Consider the following 20,311-nt stretch of genomic DNA (forward strand, 5'->3'; position numbering starts at 1 on the left):
TTTTTTCCCCACAGCACTGTCTAAAAGCACCATGGCACGACTGGGAGGGCAAGCAGGACCATGGGAAATGAGTGGTTTTCCCAGGAATTTCTGGGTATGGAGCCAGGTCATTCCCAAACCTGGCAGTGCCACCCATGAAAACCATCACTGGAAGTTGGGGGAGAGGACAAAGGTGGAGAGAACAGGAGGGGAGAAAGGCTTAGCCAGCCTCACAGGGAGGTGGTTCTGAGCAGGTTACCTGGCCCCCTGGCCCCTTCCCTGCTCCCTGGGGGCTGGCAGCTCCCCTGGGAAAGCACTGCTGGATAGCCCAGGCGCCACAGTGGGGTCCCCAGCAGGCTCCCCCCGAGCTGGGGTGGTGGGGTAGGGGAGGAGAGGCAGAGCAGGGCTGGGAGTGGTGGATCCCGGGGGAATGCTGGTGGCAGGGGGTGAGCCAGTGGTGGAGGAGGCTTTCTTCCCACAGGATTCACAGCAGAGCTTGTTGTATCCAGGGATGGAGCAGTAGCGAGCCAGCACCTCCATCTGGCAGAAGATGGACTTGTCCCCGAGGCAAGGCTCCCCTGGAGAGGGACAGAGCAGCACAAAATAAGGTGGCATTGGGCTCCCAGCCCTGCACTCCTCCCATGGGATTCCCAAAGGGAAATTGCAATGCAAGTTGTTTTCAGTTACCATCTGTATGGCAGATTACCTTTGTCAAGTGGGCAGTTTGCCTTATCTCTCTCTCTGAGTGACCACATTCACACCTCCCTGGGGAGGGGACATCTGCTGATAACAGATTATTGAATGTCACTGCATGGCTGATAAGAACTATAACATCCCATTGGGAGATGCTCTGCCCAGAGGGAGGAGCCAAGCATTGCTACCCAGATATAATCCAGAGGTTTTTGAGACACCAGCATGGCTTCTCCACTGGATTCCCCAGAGGAACAGCAGCTGAGTCTCCTTCCACTGGATCTTCAGAGCAAGAATACATCCTTCTCTACAGATATCCCTTGCTCCAACAGAATGACCCCTGACACTGCAGGAGGGCTGCAGCCACATTTCCAATTGGACTGCTACCAACACCCCACAGGGTGTCAGCTTGGGTTCTGACTCTGTCAGTGTTGTTCTAGTGTACTGCATTGTTTACTTTATCCTTTTTTTTTTCCTTTTTCCTGTTAAAGAACTGTTATTTCTTGCTCCCTTATTTTTGCCTGAGAGCCCCTTAATTTAAAATTTATAGCAATTCGGAGGGGTGGGGAGGGTTTACATCCTCCATTTCAGGGGAGGCTCCTTCCTTCCTTAGCAGAATCCTGTCTTTCCAAACCAAGACAAGGGTGCTGCCTATCCACATAGGAAGCAGGCAAGAGGGACCTGGAAAATGAAGCCAAAGCACTGAGGGATTCTGTGCATGGAGAAAAAACAGAGAGCAAGGGATGCTCCAAACCAAGATGCACTGAGCCCCAGCTGCGAAGGACTCCAAGGAGGAAAAACCAGAAGACATTTACCTTGCTTAAAAAATTCCAAAGTAAAAAGGAAAGGGCATAAACACCGGGAGGCAAAAGGAGCTCAGCACTGCAGGACCTCGCAGGCCACGAGATGGCAATGGAGCACTGCGCTCTGGAGCAGAGGCAGCGGCGGCGGCTGGAGCGGCGCTGGGTGCGCTCCCAGCTCTGCCCTGCCTGCACAACTCCTCGGGAGGGGTATCCTGGGCAGCACCGCCCTTACACGAGCACTTACTGGAGGAGATCTTGCTCACGGGGTTTTTGGCTCCCTCCTGGGGCACCCGCTGCCCTTTGGTCGTGCTGTGGTCACCGGCATTGGCACCGGTGGTGATGCCAGAGAGCTTCCCTGCAGAGAGAGCAGCACAATGCCCAGCAGTCACAGCAGGCTGAAGGCACTCAAAATACCTTGGAAGGGTGTTTGGTTCGTTTTGCAGGATCTCCTTAAAAATTAAATCCCTTAAGCACCCAGCATTTAAGCAAGTCAAACCCCACCCAAGATAAACTCCAGGGTGCCCATCTCCACCAGCTCATCGCGAGTTCAAACTGCCAGAAAACCCAAAACCAGCCAATGCCAGGGCTAAGAGCAGAGAAGAGAAATATTTTGGTTGGTGTTTAACTTTTTTTTACTGCCAGCCACATCAGGGATGTTCAATCCAACCTCGTCCACTGGCATCTCCTGAAGCCACAGCAGGCTGGAGGCATTCATGGGCGTTGATCCCCACCAGCACATGCCCCATCCCAGTGCCACCTCCTCCTCCTCTCACCTGGGCAGACGGCCACATGGCAGCCCTGGATGGCCTCTGGCTTGTCACCCTCGCAGCGTGCGCTGCTGTCACTGCCCTTGCACACCACCTGCCGCTGCTGGACGCCTTCCCCGCAGGTCACCGAGCACTGCGCCCAGACAGACAGACAGACAGTCAGTGACAGCCCCCACAGCCCCCCAGGATGTGCTGCTGACTGTTCCTCAGGTGGATTTTGTTTTCTGATGTGGGGTTTCCCTCCCTGTCTCCCAAACTCCCACACTCTCTGCACAGGGATGCTCTCCCCTGTCACTTTTCCTTGTACCCTCATCCATGGAAGTTTTCAAAGCCAGGCTTGGAGCAACCTGGCCTAGTAGAAGGTGACCTGACCAAGGGGTCGGAATAAGATGGGCTTTAAGGTCCCTTCCGACCCAAACCATTCCAGCATTCTGTGAAAACATCACTGTCTCTTGTACCCTTATCCAAGGCCAGGCTGGGTGGGACTCTGAGCAACCTGGTCTGATGGAAACTGTTCCTGTCCATGGCAGGGGGGTTGGACTGGGTGACCTTTACAGCTCCCTTTGAACCAAACCAGTCTAGGATTCTACTCCATGATCCCTACAAGCCCCTGACCTTCACACCCACCTGTTGAAGATTGTAATGCAAGATGTTTTCAATCACCACCTGTATGGCTGATTATCTTTTGTCAAGCGGGCAGTTTGCCTTATCTCTCTCTTTGAGTGACCACATTCACACCCTCCTTGGGAGGGGACATCTGCTGATAACAGACTATTGAATGTCACTGCATGGCTGATAAGAACTATAACATCCCATTGGGAGAGGTTCTGCCCAGAGGGAGGAGCCAAGCATTGCTACCCAGATATAATCCAGAGGTTTTGAGACACCAGCACGGCTTCTCCACTGGATTCCCCAGAGGAACAGCAGCTGCCTCTCCTTCCACTGGATCTTCAGAGCAAGCATACATCCTTCTCTACAGGACTCCCTGCTCCAACAGAATGACCCCTGACACTGCAGGCAGGCTGCAGCCACATTTCCAATTGGACTGCCACCAACATCCCACAGGGTGTCAGGTTGAGTTCTGACTCTGTCAGTGTTGTTCTAGTATACTGCATTGTTTACTTTATCCTTTTTTTTTTTTCCTTTTTCCTGTTAAAGAACTGTTATTTCTTGCTCCCATATTATTGCCTGAGAGCCCCTTAATTTAAAATTTATAGCAATTCGGAGGGGTGGGGAGGGTTTACATTCTCCATTTCAGGGGAGGCTCCTGCCTTCCTTAGCAGACTCCTGTCTTTCCAAACCCAGACAGCACCCTCATACCCTCCTCCTCACCTCGGACCAGGCTCCTGTCCTCCACTGTGCGGGGCAGGGCAGGCGGCCGCAGGGCCGGCGCGTCTCAGGGCGCTGCCCGGGGCAGTTCTTGCTGTGCAGGGTGCGGTTGGTGCCGTCCTGCAGGCGCTGCATGCACTGCACTGCCCGCGCCTGCACCCCAAGCTTCCCGCAGGAGCGGCTGCAGGCACCCCACTCCTCAGCCACCCACCTGCCAGTGGGGGGAGATGGACAAGGAGAAGGGGTTTCAGGCGATGCTTATGCTGGAAACGCTCCCAATCCAACCCTGAACTGCCCCCATCACGAGTGGGAACACCTTGGGCCACACAGAGAGGACTTACATGGGCTGGGAGCATTCCTGGAGGTTACAGCGCCTCCGGATGGGCTTTGGCTTCTTGCTGTTGTCACAGAAGTTCCTATGCACCATCCGGTTGTCGCTTTTCCGACGGCAGCCGTACTTGGTGTACTGGATGCCTGAGGGGGCAGAGCGTGGGCAGTGAGGGGATGGGTGTGGGAGACCCTCCAGAATCCCCCAGATCTTTCTCCTGCATCATATCCTGCTGGGATATCCTGCATATTCCACATATCCTGCTGGGATATGTGCTCTGAGATGTCACCGCTCAGGTGGGACCCAAGGTTTGTGAGGATGCTCGTGTGGCTGCTGGACTCACCCTCAGGGTCCCCCAGGCTCTTGTGTAGTGCACACAGCTTGTGGAAAATGTCCCAGCCCGTGGCAGGGGTTTGGACTAGGTGGGCTTTAAAGCTTCCTTCCAATCCAAACTACTCTGATTCCCAGAGCACAAGGTGCCCCCCACAATCTGAGGGTCAGATCCCAGTATGGAAATGAGGCTTTCACCAGCAAACCTCACGCCTACTTCTGTGCAAACTTTAGTAGTGATCATCTTCAAAATCACTGTTTCTTGGCTCTAATCCAGCTAAAAACAGCCAAGGAATTTAAAAATCCTAGCAGGTCTATGGACAGACAGACAAAGGTACACACACACAATCATGCAAGCCTGTTTCTCTAAGAAATCTGGCTAAAATGCTCACTTGAACTGCTTTGCAACAACTTCTCCACGCCAGAGATGCTCCAAGGGGCTCACACACCCTCTACCATATCCAAGCACCCCCCAAGCATTCCCTGTAGGCTGCTATGAAGAGGAAGGTACCTCCTCCACACGCCTTGGAGCACTGGGACCAGCTCTTGAGGGCCCACTCGTAGGAATCCATCTCCTCCAGCAGGACATTGTTATTTCCAATCATGGGCAGCAGGTCTTCATGGATGATGTACCTGTACATGAGGCTGCTCCTCGCCTCCTCCTCCTGAGGGATGACCTGCAGGCACAGAGGGAGCAGTCAGAGAGGGGGAAGAATAACGCCATGGGAAAGGGACCACATGGCAAGGTGGCCTCTGCCCAGAACTGGGACACAGGGATGGATGGGAGTGCAGAGCTGCCATTCCCTGCATGTCCAGGGAACCCAACCTCTAATTCCCCACGTACCAGCATAACCAAAATGGGATTTGGAGTCATAAGCAATTGCTGCAGAGCAAAATGCAGCAACATATCTTTGTGCCATTACCTCGCACATCTCATCACCCCTTGCCTTTCGTTGGCTCATTCCCTGGATTTAATGACATGGCCTCTTCCTCCACCCACATCCTTCCATCACCTGCCACATCACACCTCAAACCAGCTCCCCTGTGACAGCTGTCCCCAAGCCCCCCAGTGCCAGCCAGGCTTACCAGAACACTGATGGCCTCGTGCAGGGGACCGCTGGTTTTCAGGCTCTCCTTGCCTTGTTCCACAGTGTATTCCCACTCCAAGCCCATCTCAATGAACACTTGGCTTTTGGCTTCTTGGCCCTTGGCATTCAGGATGAAGTTCCCCGTGGCTTGATTCTTAACAGCTGGAGGAGAAAGGGGATATTTTCAATATCATTCCCTCTGGTCACTCGCTTTGGAGGATGGGAATGACCTAAACAAGACCCTTTTTGGTGGGAATTATGAGAAAAGGGTTGAGAAAGGGTGAAGGGAGAGGTGCATTAGGGCATGCTCACCGATGCTGTGGGATGCTGGCTCCATCTCCTCTATCTGAAGGTGCCTTGCTCCAGCTGGGATCTCAAACATCTTCAAAACACCTGAAAGGGAGAGAAGAAGGATGGAGGGAAGAAAAAGAGCAGGTTTCCTCCAACTGGACACACGAATCCAGCTGGTGAATCTGCTTCCAAGCCCACCCACCCCTCTCACCTGGCTGCTTGGGGGTCTTGGCCAATGTCCCCTTCACCGTCCGGCAGTGGGAATTGTCCCCCCCGCAGACCCCACACTTGTCATCCTGCTTCAGGGAGCCAACCTCCTTGTCACAGCCGACGTGCTGGCACCCAGGGGACGAGAGGACAAGCCTGGGGTTACATGCCTGAGGCCCAGCCAGGGATTACAGCCCTGCAGCCCAGCCCAGGGTTACAGCCCTGTGGCCTGTGGAAACCCACAGCAAATGAATATTTCCCTGTCTGCTCTGGGGTGCCCTGACCCCCAGGGGAGCACTGACTCTGACCCTCATTCATGGAGAAAGTTTCCTAAACTCCAGAATAGACTATAATCCACTAGGGTGTGAAGTAGATTGTAGAGAGCAGTGTAGGTGTATCACTGAGGTGGGTAATTTAGGTTATAGGATTTTTTGTATGTTGTGGATGGAAGCAAGATGGAGGGCACAGGGTGTCATCCTGGGTTTCTTCTGCCTTCTTCATGGGTTTGGGTGGCATTTTGTAATTGGGTGGAAAAGTCCGCATTGCAGGCTTTTGGGGATCAGTTATTTGGCTAAAAAGGGAAATAATCTAGGTGTTAGTTCTTAATTGGACAATTTAGCTTTGAAAGACCTTGTAACAAGAGATTGTTGGCCATTTTTGTGGCGCTTTTCCAATGCACTGAGCCTGGTGTGGACAGCATGCAAAACTTTAGATAAGACAACAATAAACAAGAACCCGAAGACCTAAAAGATCCAGTGGGTTTCTCCTTCCTGACACAAGACCACTCCAGAAGGGTCTCCCCCAACAGGAGAGCCCCCAGGGATGGCCCAGCCAGAATCCCAGAATTTGGGAAATCAGCAACAGCTACCCGACAGCAGCCCAGCCCATCGCTTTGCCATCCCCCTTTGCTGCACACGGGCTTGGTCCTCAGGGACAAAAACCCGTGCCCTCATGGGGCTGAGCTCCCTCCTGGCCAGGGAAAGGACAGAGACAGCCCCACAGGAGCTCCTCACCAGGCACTCGCCCCGGACACAGACGCTGTAGGGGTCTCGGTAGCTGCAGCGGGTCCCGTCATGAACCACCTGGTTCATGAACACCACGTCCCCCGTGCCCTCAGACTGGCAGATCAGCTCACACTTCTGAGCATCTGTGGCACAGGGAAAGGGAAGGGGGAGAAAAAGAGAGGGTGGGGGGAAAAGGAGTTGTGGAAAGGGGGAGAAAAAGAGAGGTGGGGAAAAAAAGGAGTTGTGGAAATTCATTAGGGTGAGTGAAGGCAGAAACTCATCTCAGCCTGTACCCCTGAGCACAGCCACAATTCCAAAGGCCAGGACATTCATGTGGCTGATCTCCATTTGCAGCTTTAGAGCCTACATGTTTGCCTGGTACACTCAAGAAATTAAGGGAAGGACAGGACACGCTACATGAGGCTGCAATGCAAGTAGGCAGCTCTGCTCTGGAAACAGGCTGGGAGAGCTGGGAGCGTTCAGCCTGGAGAACAGAAGGCTCCAGAGAGAACTTAGAGCCCCTTTCAGTGCCTGAAGGGGCTCCAAGAAAGCTGGAGAGGGACTCTGGACAAGGAGAAAAGTGTGACACATTAAACCCCATAATGGGGTTTAACCATAGAGTACAAAATCAAGCCCTGGATAAATAATTTGAAAAGGTTTTTCTTTTAACCCCATGAAACTTTCCACAAGAAAGAATAAAGTTGCGGGAAGCTTTCTCTACAAGGGGAAGGCAAATTCATTTTGTCTAGGATGAAAATTGGATAAATTCCCAACCAAAGAAGCTGTGGATGGGAGATGGGACAAAGGAATATGAAAAGGCAGGTTTTTGTAAGGGAGACTCCAGTAAGAATTGGAAGGAATACAAAAGGTTCTCCACAGGAGAATGATGGTGAGAAGCAACAACCTGGAAAATATTTAATTCTGAGCACAAGCACCCTTCAGCTTGTGAAGACTGGGAATGACTTCAAACTGTCAGAAGGCAGGGTTAGGTGGGGTATTGGGAAGAAATTCTGTATTGTGCAGGTGGGGAGGCCCTGGCACAGGTTGCCCAGAGAAGTGTTCTTCCAACTGTGAGTAACCTGGTCTAGTGGAAGGTGTCCCTGTCTACGGCTGCAGGGTGGGAATGAGAATATCTTTAAGGTCCCTTCCAACCCAAACCACTCTGTGATTCCGTGATTTTAAAAAGCTGCCTGCCTGATGTCGGCTTATTGCACAACGGTTTCCAGCTCAGGAGCTTCCCACAGCCCAACATCTGTGCAGCTGGCACAGTCTCCACCCCAGGGTGATGGCCACCACGCAGAGGAATTCCTCTGGAGGAGTCTGGCTGCTGCTCCTTTGCCAGGACCCACCACCACTCACCGTCATGGTGCTCATAGGGAAGCCAGGAGTGTTTGCTGTTCTGGTGGGTGTAGTAGGAGTTGCGCTTGGAGCACTGCTGGGCACGGAAATCCTGGAAGGGCCCCGGGCACTCCTCGGCATTGCACACCTGGTACTCGTAGGTGGCTCCTGGGCACGGGCGCCCTCCATATGCTGGGCTGGAAAAAAAACCCAGTGGCTGGTGAGAGTGCTGGAGAGAGAATGGTGCTCAACCCCAGCACGGCTCAGTGCCCCAACACACAGCACAGTGTGGCGTTCATGTTCTCTGGAAAAATCCCTTTGCCAAGGATTTTTCTCCTGGGAAGCTGAGAAGCCTCAGAGAAAAAGGAAAACAATAATTATTTCATTTGCTTCTCCTGTGTTTTGCTGCTTTGGAATGTGTTTGGAGATTGTTTATCCAACAGGTGCTTGTTTCATTGGATTCATGTGAATTGTTTTGACTTATTGGCCAGTCTGGGTCAAGTGGAGTCAGGACTCTGGAAAGAGTCACGAATTTTCATAATTATCTTTGTAGCCTTCTGTAAGTATCCTTTCTGCATTCTTTAGTATAGTATAGCATTCTTTAATATAATATAGTATCTTAAAATAATAAATTAGCCTTCTGAGAACATGGAGCCAGATTCATCATTCCTGCTTTCATCGGGACACCCCATAAATACAATAGCACAGCTCCCGCAGGAACTGATGTCCCCACCCCTGCCAACAAGGGGAGGAGCCAGGAACCCCTGGCTCATGGCCCCCTTCCAGCTGGGCAAAGGGAGGGAGGCAGAGCCCAGACGTACGGTGGGTTGTCGCAGCTCCGGCTGCGGGACCGCACGCCTCCCCCGCAGGTCCTGGAGCACGAGCCGAACTTGGACCAGGAGCTCCAGCTGCCATCCTGGCTGTAAGGCTGCTCCGACGTCTTCCAGATGCAGTGGCCCTTGAAACACCACTGGAAGGGAGGAGAAGGAATGAGTTCCAGGCCTCTTCCAAAGCAATCAGCACCAGTGGAGAGCCCTCCTGCACCCACAGCACTACAGAAAGGGCACAGCACGGGAGGAAGGTGCTCTTCATCGTGCCCTCAGACACATCCCTCCCATAGGAAGCAGGACCAGCCCCTACCTTGCCAGGAGAGCACTCAGTGCCGTCCAAGGGCGGCCCCTTCTTGGTCTTGCAGAAGTAGGGGTTGTCCGGATGGCTGCACCACAGCTGCTTGCAGGGGTCGAAGGTGCGGAACTGGGGAGCACAGAGGAGCTGGGCTGGGACAGCCGCGGCGAGTGCCAGCAGGCTGCTGGCAGCCAGGCTGGCTGGGGACCTGGGGGAGGGGGTACAGCGTGGCCATGCAGCCCCTACTCACCGCCGTGCAGGTCTTGTAGCCCACACCAAAGTCAAAGCGGCACTGCTCATCCATGGAATAATTAATTCCTGGCAGCTCAGGTAGTGTGGGCCACTGGTGCTCAAAAGGGTCATCCAGGAGGCAGTCGTAGGAGCTGCAGAGTCAGACAGAGGATTTCTTGCGATCACCCCATCCCTCAGCTCCAGGCCACTCTCCAAATTCACCTACCGAGAATTTGAATTATCATGGAATCCCAGAATGGCTTGGGTTGGAATGGTCCTTCAAAGCCATGGAGTCCTTCCACTAGACTAGGTTGCCCCAAGCCCCAGTGTCCAGCCTGGCCTTGGACACTTCCAGGCATCCAGGGGCAGCCACAGCTTCTCTTGGCAGCCTGTGCCAGGGCCTCACCTCTCTCACAGGTGATATCCCATCTAACCCTACTCTCTGTCAGTGGGAAGCCATTCCCCCTTGTCCAAAGTCCCTCTCTGGAGCCTTTAGGCACTGCAAGAGGCTCCAAGGCCTCCCTGGAGCCTTCTATCCTCCAGGCCGAACACCCCCATCTCTTCCAGCCTGTCTCCAGAGGCCCTCCAGCCCTGCGAGCACCTTTGGGTACCAAAGGCCACCAAAAGTGTGGGTCTGAGGGGAGGCCATGCCCCCCCAGCTGGAAGGGGCGTACTGGATGTAGCGGTTGAGCTCCTGCTTGCTGCAGCGGGACCAGTGGTAGCGGTGGAAGGCGGCCTGCACCAGCGGTGCCATGATGCTCCCCATGCTGGTCTCGTCGGCGCAGCGGTTGCCCTGCCCGTCGTGCTCCATGCCCAACCTGGAAGGGAAGATCCCAAGGGATTCACAGCTGCAGCAGCAGAAGGAAAGCCCCCTTTTTAAAGGGAGGGGCACCACCCCAGCCAGTTCTGCCCCCAGAACTTACACGTGCCCGGTCTCGTGGGCCACCACGAAGGCCGAGGAGAAGCCGTCCTCGTGGTTGAGGGTGCAGCTGCGGAGAGGGTGGCACATCCCTGTCACCGGGGCATAGCCTGGGGCAAAGACAGGAGGGAAGGACAGAGGAGAGGAGAGAGAAAACCTTTGAGAGAGGGGGGGAAAAAATGAAAAATTAAGAAAAAAAAAAAAAAAAGAAACCCACAAATGCATAACCTGGCTTCACTGCAACAGGAGAGTAAACAGAGGTGAAGGCACTGGAGAGGAGGAGCTGCCCAGGTCACTTGGGCGGCAGCCTAAGGACAGGCTCACCAGTGTGTGCCAAAAGCCAGCAGAGGTTGCTGTGGGGCTTGCTGGCACCACTGTGCCCTTGTGCCAACACACCTGGGCAGGCAGGAGGGCAGGAACAGCCCCCACAACACCCTGCCAGCAAGGGTGGCCATGGCCTCCCAGCCCAGGAATGGCCTCCCCCGCATTCTTCTTCATTTAAAACAAATAAAGAAGGAAAATGAGAGAGGAGAAAAGGCACGAGGCTCTCCCCAGAGCCCTGCCTAAACCACAGCCCTGCTCCCCACGGGGCGCACCCGCACATGCACCCGCCCCGGCCCCAGGACCCAGCCCTCGATCAAGTGCAGTGCAGTGGGGCAGCTGTGGGCAGAGGAATCTTCCCGTGTCCAGGCAGCAACACATCACCTCCATTTTGGTCACTTTTCCTTTCTTTTTCACCTTATTTCTGCCCAATTCAATTAGCTTGTTGGCACACTCCAGAATTAACTCCCGAAGTTTTTTTTTTTACATGTGTTGAGGCTGACCCTTTTTGGCATCAAGGGAGTTAGTGAAGGAAGGACTGAAAGGTCAGAGAGGCAAAAGCAGGGCAGGACCATGCTGGATAACTGTGCCCTGGGGACTGGGATGCTGCAAGGGCAGAGTTCAGTCAGCCAGGAATGGGCAGCAGCAGGAGAGAGGTGCTGATGAGCTGAGGGAGATGCACATCCCCTACACCCACCCTGGCCAAACCACGGGGTCCACACAGCCCCCATCCTTGTGGGATACTTGATCCACACCAAGTCACTCCCATAATAGGGTTTAACCATAGAGTACAAAATCAAGCCCTGGATAAATCATTTGAAAAGATTTTTTTTACCCCCATGAAGCTTTCCACAAGAAAGAATAAAGTCGTGGGAAGCTTTCTCTACAAGGGGAAGGCAAATTTATTTTGCCTAAGATGAAAATTGGATAAATTCCAACCAAAGAAGCTGAGGATGGGAGATGGGACAAAGGAATATGAAAAGGTGGATGCTCACAAAGGCAGGTTTTTGTAAGGGAGACTCCAGTAAGAATTGGAAGGAGTACAAAACGTTCTCCATAGGAGAATGATGATGAGAAGTAACTACCTGGAAAATATTTAATTCTGAGCACAAGCATCCTTCAGCCCAGGCCAGAAAACCCCTCTGTGCCACCCACTGCAGAGGGACAAGACCTCTACAGCAGCAATTAAAATTTACAGCCCATCTGTTCACTGCTCTTCTCTTCAAAGGGCATATTTGGGATCGTTTGGTGCCACACTCTGGTCCTTCATTCCACACGTCCCTGAGCTTAACAGTGTTGGGGGTCCACAAGGACTTTGTTTTGGGGAAAAGAGGCAAGAGCAAGCACGGTGTTACTATTCCAGCAGCCCAGTCAGAGGGAGATTCCCAGTGGAGGAGGAGCTCCTTGTGCCATGCAGCACAGCCAGGCAAGGACATGGGGATTCTGCATAAAGTCCTGGAGGTGTGTGACAAGCAGAGAGCCAGATCCACAGGGAAAAGGGGAAGGAGCTGCTGGAAGGAGCACCCCTGGAGCAGGGCTGCTCCATGGATCCCGCAACTCCTTCCCACCAAGGGGCAGCCTAGGGAGCCTCCCCCTTCTGCCAAAAAAGGTCCTCTCACCAATGCCTTGGGACACAGTCACTTTGCCAGGAAGGGTCTAGAAAAACAGAACAAAAGCTGGTATTGCACCCGTGTGACTCTGGACAAGGAGACCAGGGCAGGACGCCAGCTTGGCACAACCCAAGGTCTGCTACTCGGTGGCCACAGGACCACTGGCACACTCAGGAGGGCTTCCAGCTGGATATCTCCTGAGGTTCATCTCCTGCCGAGGGGGATCCTTCTCAGGGAGGTCATCCAAGTTAGGACAGGTTTCCTTCTCCACCTTTTCTTCCTCCTGTGCACACCAGGAGGACCTGTGCTACAGATCAGGGTGACAATACCAACCCCATCCACGGCATCAGTGGAGCCTCCTGATGGAAATCCAGACCTGGCCACCAGCGTGGAAAGGAGGAGATGGGAATTTGGAAGCAGCAGGCTCAGAACAGGGGAAGTCACCTCTCCTGGTAACACCAAAGCACCTGTTTTCCTAATGAAGTCATGAAACATCAGAATGTTTTCCTGAAAACTTTTATTAGCAAGGCCTCCAACTTCTCAGAGCACACCAGCACAATCTCTGCACTAAGAGGGTGAGAGATTCCTGCAGTAGAACTTCCTCTTTGGCCCAGGATTTATTGAATGCTCCCATGTTCAAGAAATAAATCCATATAAAAACAGGTTTTAAAGGTCCTCCAAGGGACAGAATAAATTGATTGTCCCCATGGGGCTTCCTGCAGTATTTCATCTTTTTTTATCTTATTTTTATATTTTTAAGGCATTTTGGGCCAAGGAGAGGACTGGTAAATGAAAACAAAGGATAAATAAAGATATTTAATCCATTGGATATGGATAAATAAAGATATTTTATCCATTCAGGCTGATGCTCTGGATTAATTCTCTGTCACTCTCTTCCTCATCAAGTGAATTTAAAAAAATACCAATCTTTATAATCTTTTTCTGAACCTCACTGGCCAAGAAACTGTGCTCACAAGAAAATCCTCTCACCCCTCGCTGGCTTTTCCCCCCGGGCAGACTGCACATACCTGATCGAGACAAATACAGTACCTTGCATACCTGCGGGCCCAAAATCTTGCCTGGTGAGGAAGACGGCGTGGTCGTGGTGCTCGGCGTGCGCGGGGTCGGGGCGCTGCTGCGAGTGCGCCCAGCGGCACACCTGCTCCAGGCTGCGCGAGGGATTGCCCCGCTCGATCAGGCTCACCGACTGCAGGGAGAACAACGGGAAATCCACTGCTGGGCAGGACAGGAGCAGCTGCTGCCCTTCCCCTGCAAGCCAAGGAGGCGCTGTCCCAAGTAGGGTGGTTTGGGGAAGAAGGCAGGAAATGCAAGCATTTCCTTCACTCTCCCAAATGTTCATGCATTCTTCACCCCCGGCAGCTGTCAGGAGCTAGAGCTCCAAATTGAGAGAGGGTAAGGGTATCTTCCTCTCCTTCTCTCTTCTTCTCCTCCCTCTCCTTCTTGTCTCCCAAGAGGGTAGAATAAGCTTGTCCTGGATCGCCAAGCAAATTGTATTCTATTTGCCATCTGTATGGCAGTTGTCTTCTGTCAAGTGGGCAGCTTTCCTTGTCTCTTCTACAACCACACCTCTCTCTGGGAAGTCACCTGCTGATAATAGGCTATTGAATGTCCCTGCTTGACTGATAAGAACTATAACATCCCATTGTGAGATGTGAGCCCAGAGGGAGGAGCCAAGCATTCCTACCCAGATATAATCTGGAGATTCTGGAACACCAGCACAGCTTCTCCACTGGATTTCCCAGAGGAACAGCAGCTGCCTCTCCCACTGGATCTTCAGAGAAAGAATACACCTTTCTACAGGATCACTGCTCCAACAGAACCACCCCTCACACTGCAGGAGGGCTCCAGCCACATTTCCAATTGGACTGCTGCCAACACCCTGACCAAGAGGGTGTCAGGTCACGTTCTGACTCTGTCACTGTTGTTTTGGTTTACTGCATTGTTTATTTTATCCTTTTATTTTCTTCCCTAGTAAAGAACAGTTATTCCTGCTCCCATATCTTTGTCTGAGAGCCCCTTAATTTAAAATTTATAGCAATTCAGAGTTGGGGGGGGGGTTACATTTTCCAATTCAGGGGAGGCTCCTGCCTTCCTTAGCAGACACCTGGCTTTCAAACGAAGACAAAGCTGCAGGAGGATTCGCTCAGGAAGCATCAGATCCAAACAGTGAGCTGAGATCTCTCCTGGATTCAAAAAAGATTCATCCATTCCTTCTTTTCTACATCATCCCCTGAACCTGAGAAGTGACGTACCTGGACAAAGAAGCTGCCTCCAGAGCTGGCTTTGGGGAGGAAAAATCATCCCTAACAGAACCTGGCAGTTCCCACGCCACTATATCACCACAGCTCCAAATCCCTTCCCCTCCTCAGATCAACCTCCAGCCCAGAGCACAAACGTCACTGGGATGAAGCCAAATGGATTGTTGGTTTTCTCAGCTAGACATTATGTCCCTGGTTCCATGGAAGCCTCCAAAAATGGGCCAGCCTCCATCTTTATCCCTGCTCGTCAGAACCATCTCTGGATCCTGGAGATCCAGAGATGTATTTGGGTTTCTGCCAGCCAAGCATATTTCTATAATAAGGAAGTTTTTTCCAATACCTAACTGGTCTTATTTGCAGATCACACACAGAGAAATCACTGCGGTGAGTCATTAACACCCTTGCTAGAACATTTCCTGTGGGACAGGGGCTTGCCCCAAAAAAGTACAGAAAATCACATTGTTTTAAAGAAAAATCTGGCTGCTGTGCTCAAACAAGCATTAAAAAGTAAGTGCAGCCTGAGAAACCACAGGAAAACTTCTCAGGAAACCTTCCCACGCTTTTCCTGGCCATGCCCAAGCCACACGAGAGCTACAGGACAGCCAGGGAGATGAGTCAAGGAGATCCCAACCTCAACTTCTCCTCTCAGTGTGGGAAGCCACCTCTACCCCATCACCTCAGAGCTCTGAGGAAGCCTCTGTGGTTGTCCCCACATCCCAGAGCAAGCAGGTACCAGCAGATCACATCCACCTACCCACCACCTCCCTCGGGGGCTGTCCAGGCCCTCAGCCCCCAAAATCCAGGCTAAGGAAGGTTCAAATTCACCCCTGCCCAGCACAGTTGTCACCTGGGCTCTGAGAACTGCCACATTTTCCCAAGGTTGGGCTTACCTAAGTACTAAATAAACATCAGAGCACATCCTGCTCTAACCCGAGCGCCGGATTTACCTGGCGGTATCCCACCATGATCATCCTGACCAGCACGATGTTGATGTGCACGCCCAGCGACTCGTCGTGGTAAATCTCATCCACCTGAGGGAGGGAGCGTGAGAAACAGCCGCTCACTTTTCACAGTTCAGGAAGGTTTATTAAACCTTGTCAAAAATACAACAGAAGACTGAATAAAGAAAAAAGGTTATGGTGCTGAGAGCAAAAGGTTTTCCCCACCATGTGCTCAGCCCCCTCACAATGGAGGTTTCACCCTTTTTAACCCTTTAACCCCTCCCAAAGCTCTGTCCTTCTTCACTGTCCAGTAGAGATCTCTTCCTCAAATGATGATTGGAGGTCTGTGTTCCATAGTGACAAGCCAGCCCTCCCAGATGTCCCAACTCCAGTTGTCCCTTGATAACCACGTGAGGGGGTACAGGGTAACTATAAACCTATAAACATTTCTTAACCTCTATACATGATATTTGTCCATTAATTGTGGGAATCAATCATGGCGTCGCTCATCTATCCCAGGAGGGAAATCCAACAGGGAAGGAGTTAAGGCCATCCCAGCTCTCAAGCCCCTCCTGTCCTCCACGCTCCCATGTTCCACACCCTCCCAGGCTATCCAAGGCCAGGTGCAAAGATGTCATCCTCCTCCTCCCACTGTGGGGAGGGGTTTTTTCCCATTTTCCCACGTGTAACAAGCACAAAGCCAAAAAGCCAAGCTGGAATAAGCCAAAATTTCCACAGGAATGGCTCAGATGGTCAATGACATCACCCATTCCCATCAAGGGCTGCGTTCCCTCCACCACATTTCTCAATGAGCCGTTGGAATATGAATCCCTCAGAGGGATGGAAATGCTCCAGACTCCAGCACCCAAAGGAAAAATGGCTTTTTGATACAATCCTTTGCCTCTCCCCAAAGCCAGGGCTTTCCTCAGTTGAGTCAAACCTGACCTATTGCTTCAGAAATCCCAGGAGAAAGCAACACAATGGAGAGAACAGGGAGGGCTCATGAGTCAATGAGATTTGTACCATCCTCAGCTATTAAAAATGACCTTGCAAAGGAAATAACCAGCTACAACCTCTTCCTTCTGCGTTTCCAGGATGAATAAACAAATTCTACTCCCAAATGCTACCAAGAGAGTAGGACACACAGATGGGAAATGTCCCTGAGAGCTGAGCCCAGTGACATGGAGAGAGGCATGGAGTGGGCAGCCACAGACCCATGTGAGACCCTGCACCTCCTGCAAAGCATGTGGGAAAACACAGCCCAGGGAAGAGGAACACCCTGATTTTTGAGAATGGGGCTTTCTTTTTCCCAAAAGGCCTCTTGTTGCAGTGTGTTACAATAGCCTCTTTTAAACTTCCAGGTCCCTTCCCAGGTGTGCCTATACCTCTCTCCCTTCCCCCTTGCCCCCATGCTGAGTGAGTCCTGTCAATCAGGCTTAACATTCCAGCAAGGCGTGGTGTGGTTGGTCAAGTTCAAAGGATGCCCCTATGCCCAGGGGTCATTGGCCTGTCTGGGTGTCATCTTCCCCTGAGACCCTGCCCCTCTCACCTGGTTGGTGGCTCACCTGTACCTCCCCTCCCCCTGCCCCGGGAGGTTAAAAAGGTGATCAGACCACGCGGCCGGGATTCTGTTGGAGCAGTTGCTCACGTTCAGACCTCTGTAACCATGGAATAAACCTCTGGATATTAAACCCTCCAGCAGAATCCATCTCCTTTTCCTCCTCACCATTCGCCTGAGGCCATTCCTCCTGAGGTAAACGGAGTTCCTAACAAGCCTGGACTTGTTCAGTGCCCAGCTGCAATCTCCAGCAAGCCAAAGTATCTCTGGGGTGATACACCACAGTTGCTGCCTTTGGCCCGGCAGCGAGGGTCAGACTGGCCCAGGCACAATCTAACTGATAATATTGGGATTCCTATTCCAATAACCTCTCAAATGAACAGTTCCACAAATGAGGATTCACTGCAGAAGTCAAAGAAACTGAATTAAGACAATTTTTAATACTGACTAGAATTCATGTTTTAATTAAAATATACTTTTTCGGCTTTGCCCATGGGTGGACTAATTTGCCTCAGCTCTACCATAGCCTTCCAGACTAGATGAAGGTTATGAAGTCAGATTTATGGATATTTTCTGTTTTTTCCTCTATTCCTTTGGGGTTTTGCAATTTTACATCAAGGGTTGGGTGACAATTACCCTTTTACTGCTGCCCAAGTCCATGTCAGCCACTCCCCAGTGTTTTACTCCCATTCTCCAGCCTGGGATTCCATTTGAAATACCCACTCAAGCCATTTTTAAACCCAAAAACCCAGTGTTAACCTTTTCCCTATGACAACCAATACTACCATGGGGTGCCTCCGAGCCATGCAGAGAGGTAATGCAGATCCTGAGCCTTGAATGCAGCAAAATTGATTATAAAAAATTAAAATTAATCAATGAACTGCCAGCCCATCCCCATTAATGCCTCCCTTTGGATGCAGAAGCTGCAAGAGCCGCCGGGTATTTTATCCATCAGTGTGGAAAGATGATGCTGGTCAACCCACCCTCAGCTCATCCTTGCTTTCTGTGGGTGGAATGCTCCTTCACCCTCCCCCTTTTGTAAGAATAATGAGGATATGATGGATTTTTTCTGATGCCAACCCTATTTTTTTGGGGACGTGCACGGAAGGGTGGAAGGTCACACAGTACTGCAGCTGCAAACATTGCTCAGGCTCCAGACCCACTGAGGTGTGAAGGATCCAGCCCAGCAAGGAGCTGCAGCTCCCCAGGGATGTCAGGCTGGGTTTTAGCATGTAGGAGGCTTTGGCATCTCAGAAAAATCCCCCATTCTAAGTTTGATCCCTTACAAAAATATTGGTAATGTGGCAGAGTGGGAAAGCAGGGAGAGAGGGATAAATTAAAGCCATGCTTGAAGAGGTGCAGAGCTGGAGCTGGGGGGTGGTGTGGGGAACAGGACAGGAAACACAACCATTTCCTTCATTTTCCCAAATCTTCACACCTTTTCCTTCAGCCCCAGCAGCTGCCAGGAGTTGGAGCTCCAAACTGAGAGAGGGGAGGGTTAGATGGGATATTGGGAAGGAACTGAGGGATGGGTTAGATGGGATATTGGGAAGGAACTGAGGGAGGTGAGGTCCTGGCAGAGGCTGCTCAGAGAAGCTGTGGCTGCCCCATCCCTGGAAGTGTTCAAGGTCAGGTTTGATTTGCCTTGGACCAGTCTGGGATGGTGGAAGGTGTCCCTGCCCATGGCAGAGGGTAGGAATGGAATGAACTTTCATCTCCCTTCCAAACCTCTCCATGATTTCAGGATTCTGTGGTTGTCCACCAGTGCTCTGCTGCTTGCTGCCTGCTCCTGAGGACCCCTCAATCCATCAGGATGAGCCACATTCCTGCCTTAGGGACCCCTCTACCAACCACAACTGTGACCTTGCTGTGGCTGGGAGCACCACGTGGAGCAGCACAGACCTCTCCTTCCCAGCTGCACAGGATATTCTGGCAGGATGCTCAGTAGATCCTGCTGTATTATTCCAAGATGGGATTTAATTCCATAAATCTTCCTTATAAAGCAGGGCTAAATCCCACTCTGCTCCAGCTCACAGGGGCCTGGTGCTCCCTCAGTATGGTGCTCCATTTCAGCCTTCCCTGGTGCTCCATTTCAGCTTCTGACATGAAGAGTTAACCTAAAGCCCAGCCCCTGTTTAGTCCAGGGTTTAGGCAGGGATCTGCACCTAACAGATACCAGCTCAGCAGTGACCTTTAGGGTTAATTCAGAAAGCAGATGTGGAACCACACTGCCCAAGGCTACAGACCTCCCTTCACAGCCAGATATAAACAATTGATTGAGGGGGGGAAAGAATCATATCAAAAGGGCTTGGTGCTGGCTGCTGCCAGGGCTGCGACCCTGCAGGCCCCAAATTTTGGGGCAGGGGGGGAACATCAGCAGGGCCAGATTCTCCCAAGTGCTGCAGGGCTTGTGGAAGAAGTGGGGATGGAGCTGGAGGGGTTGATCATCGCCTTGGAAATGGGAATTCACCTGGAGAGAAACGGGAATTCACCTGTGCAGGCTTGGCACAGCTCCCACTGCCCCCTGCAGATGCCAGTGTCTTCAGAGAAACCCCTTCCCCCAAAAACAGCTGCTCAGCAAAGGGCTCCAGTAAAATAATACCAATTTTTATAACCCACATCCCTGAAGCCATGGAATAAAGATCTTCTTATCCCTCTCATCCAAGCTCAGCCTGTTTCACACTGTCACCTGGCAATAAATGCTCTCCTCTTTCATTTAAAATGAAATTTTCCCACCTATAGACAGCCCAGCCCTTAAGGCTTGCTGTGAGTTAAGGGCAAACCAGCAGGAACATCCACCCCACAGACTGCCCCCAAGCCCTGCAACACCAAGGAGGCAGTGGCACTGCTTTCCAGTGACAGGAACATTCCACCCTGAGAGCAGGGCAGGCTGCCTCCCCAAATCCCTGCAAAGCCCGGCCAGCCCCGAGCCGGCAGCCCCAGACGCGAGATCCCGACAGCAAAACCACACTGGCAATGAGGTCTAGACCTCGCTGTTCTTCAGGGAAGGAAAACAAAGGGAGAGACACGAAAAGAATTTGCCAAAGCAGCAGAATAGCTGACATTTCAAAACGCCGGGATCGCTTACTCGGAACAGCCAAGTCATCTTTAAACTCCTTTCTTTTATTCCCTCACTCGGTTTTTACACTGGTGGATTCACCCTGAGCCTCTCT

General features: G+C 52.0%; 1 protein-coding gene across 1 annotated transcript in view; it reads right to left on the reverse strand.

Moving 5' to 3' along the window:
* Positions 1–234: 234 nt before the first annotated feature.
* The window catches only part of ADAMTS14 (ADAM metallopeptidase with thrombospondin type 1 motif 14), a 31,950-nt gene continuing 11,873 nt past the window's right edge, over positions 235–20,311 (reverse strand). Inside the window, exons 5-22 of the mRNA XM_059477118.1 lie at positions 15,587–15,670; positions 13,411–13,567; positions 10,434–10,539; positions 10,185–10,328; positions 9,530–9,662; positions 9,295–9,408; positions 8,976–9,124; positions 8,176–8,351; positions 6,826–6,959; positions 5,817–5,940; positions 5,627–5,707; positions 5,313–5,476; positions 4,738–4,903; positions 3,910–4,042; positions 3,572–3,779; positions 2,246–2,372; positions 1,717–1,827; positions 235–557 (exon numbers count right to left, since the gene is read on the reverse strand). Of these exons, the coding sequence (XP_059333101.1) occupies positions 235–557; positions 1,717–1,827; positions 2,246–2,372; positions 3,572–3,779; positions 3,910–4,042; positions 4,738–4,903; positions 5,313–5,476; positions 5,627–5,707; positions 5,817–5,940; positions 6,826–6,959; positions 8,176–8,351; positions 8,976–9,124; positions 9,295–9,408; positions 9,530–9,662; positions 10,185–10,328; positions 10,434–10,539; positions 13,411–13,567; positions 15,587–15,670 (2,634 nt within the window). The remainder of the gene's footprint in view (positions 558–1,716; positions 1,828–2,245; positions 2,373–3,571; positions 3,780–3,909; positions 4,043–4,737; positions 4,904–5,312; positions 5,477–5,626; positions 5,708–5,816; positions 5,941–6,825; positions 6,960–8,175; positions 8,352–8,975; positions 9,125–9,294; positions 9,409–9,529; positions 9,663–10,184; positions 10,329–10,433; positions 10,540–13,410; positions 13,568–15,586; positions 15,671–20,311) is intronic.

Source organism: Ammospiza nelsoni, chromosome 8, assembly GCF_027579445.1.
Source record: "Ammospiza nelsoni isolate bAmmNel1 chromosome 8, bAmmNel1.pri, whole genome shotgun sequence".
Classification (NCBI taxonomy): Eukaryota; Metazoa; Chordata; class Aves; order Passeriformes; family Passerellidae; genus Ammospiza; species Ammospiza nelsoni.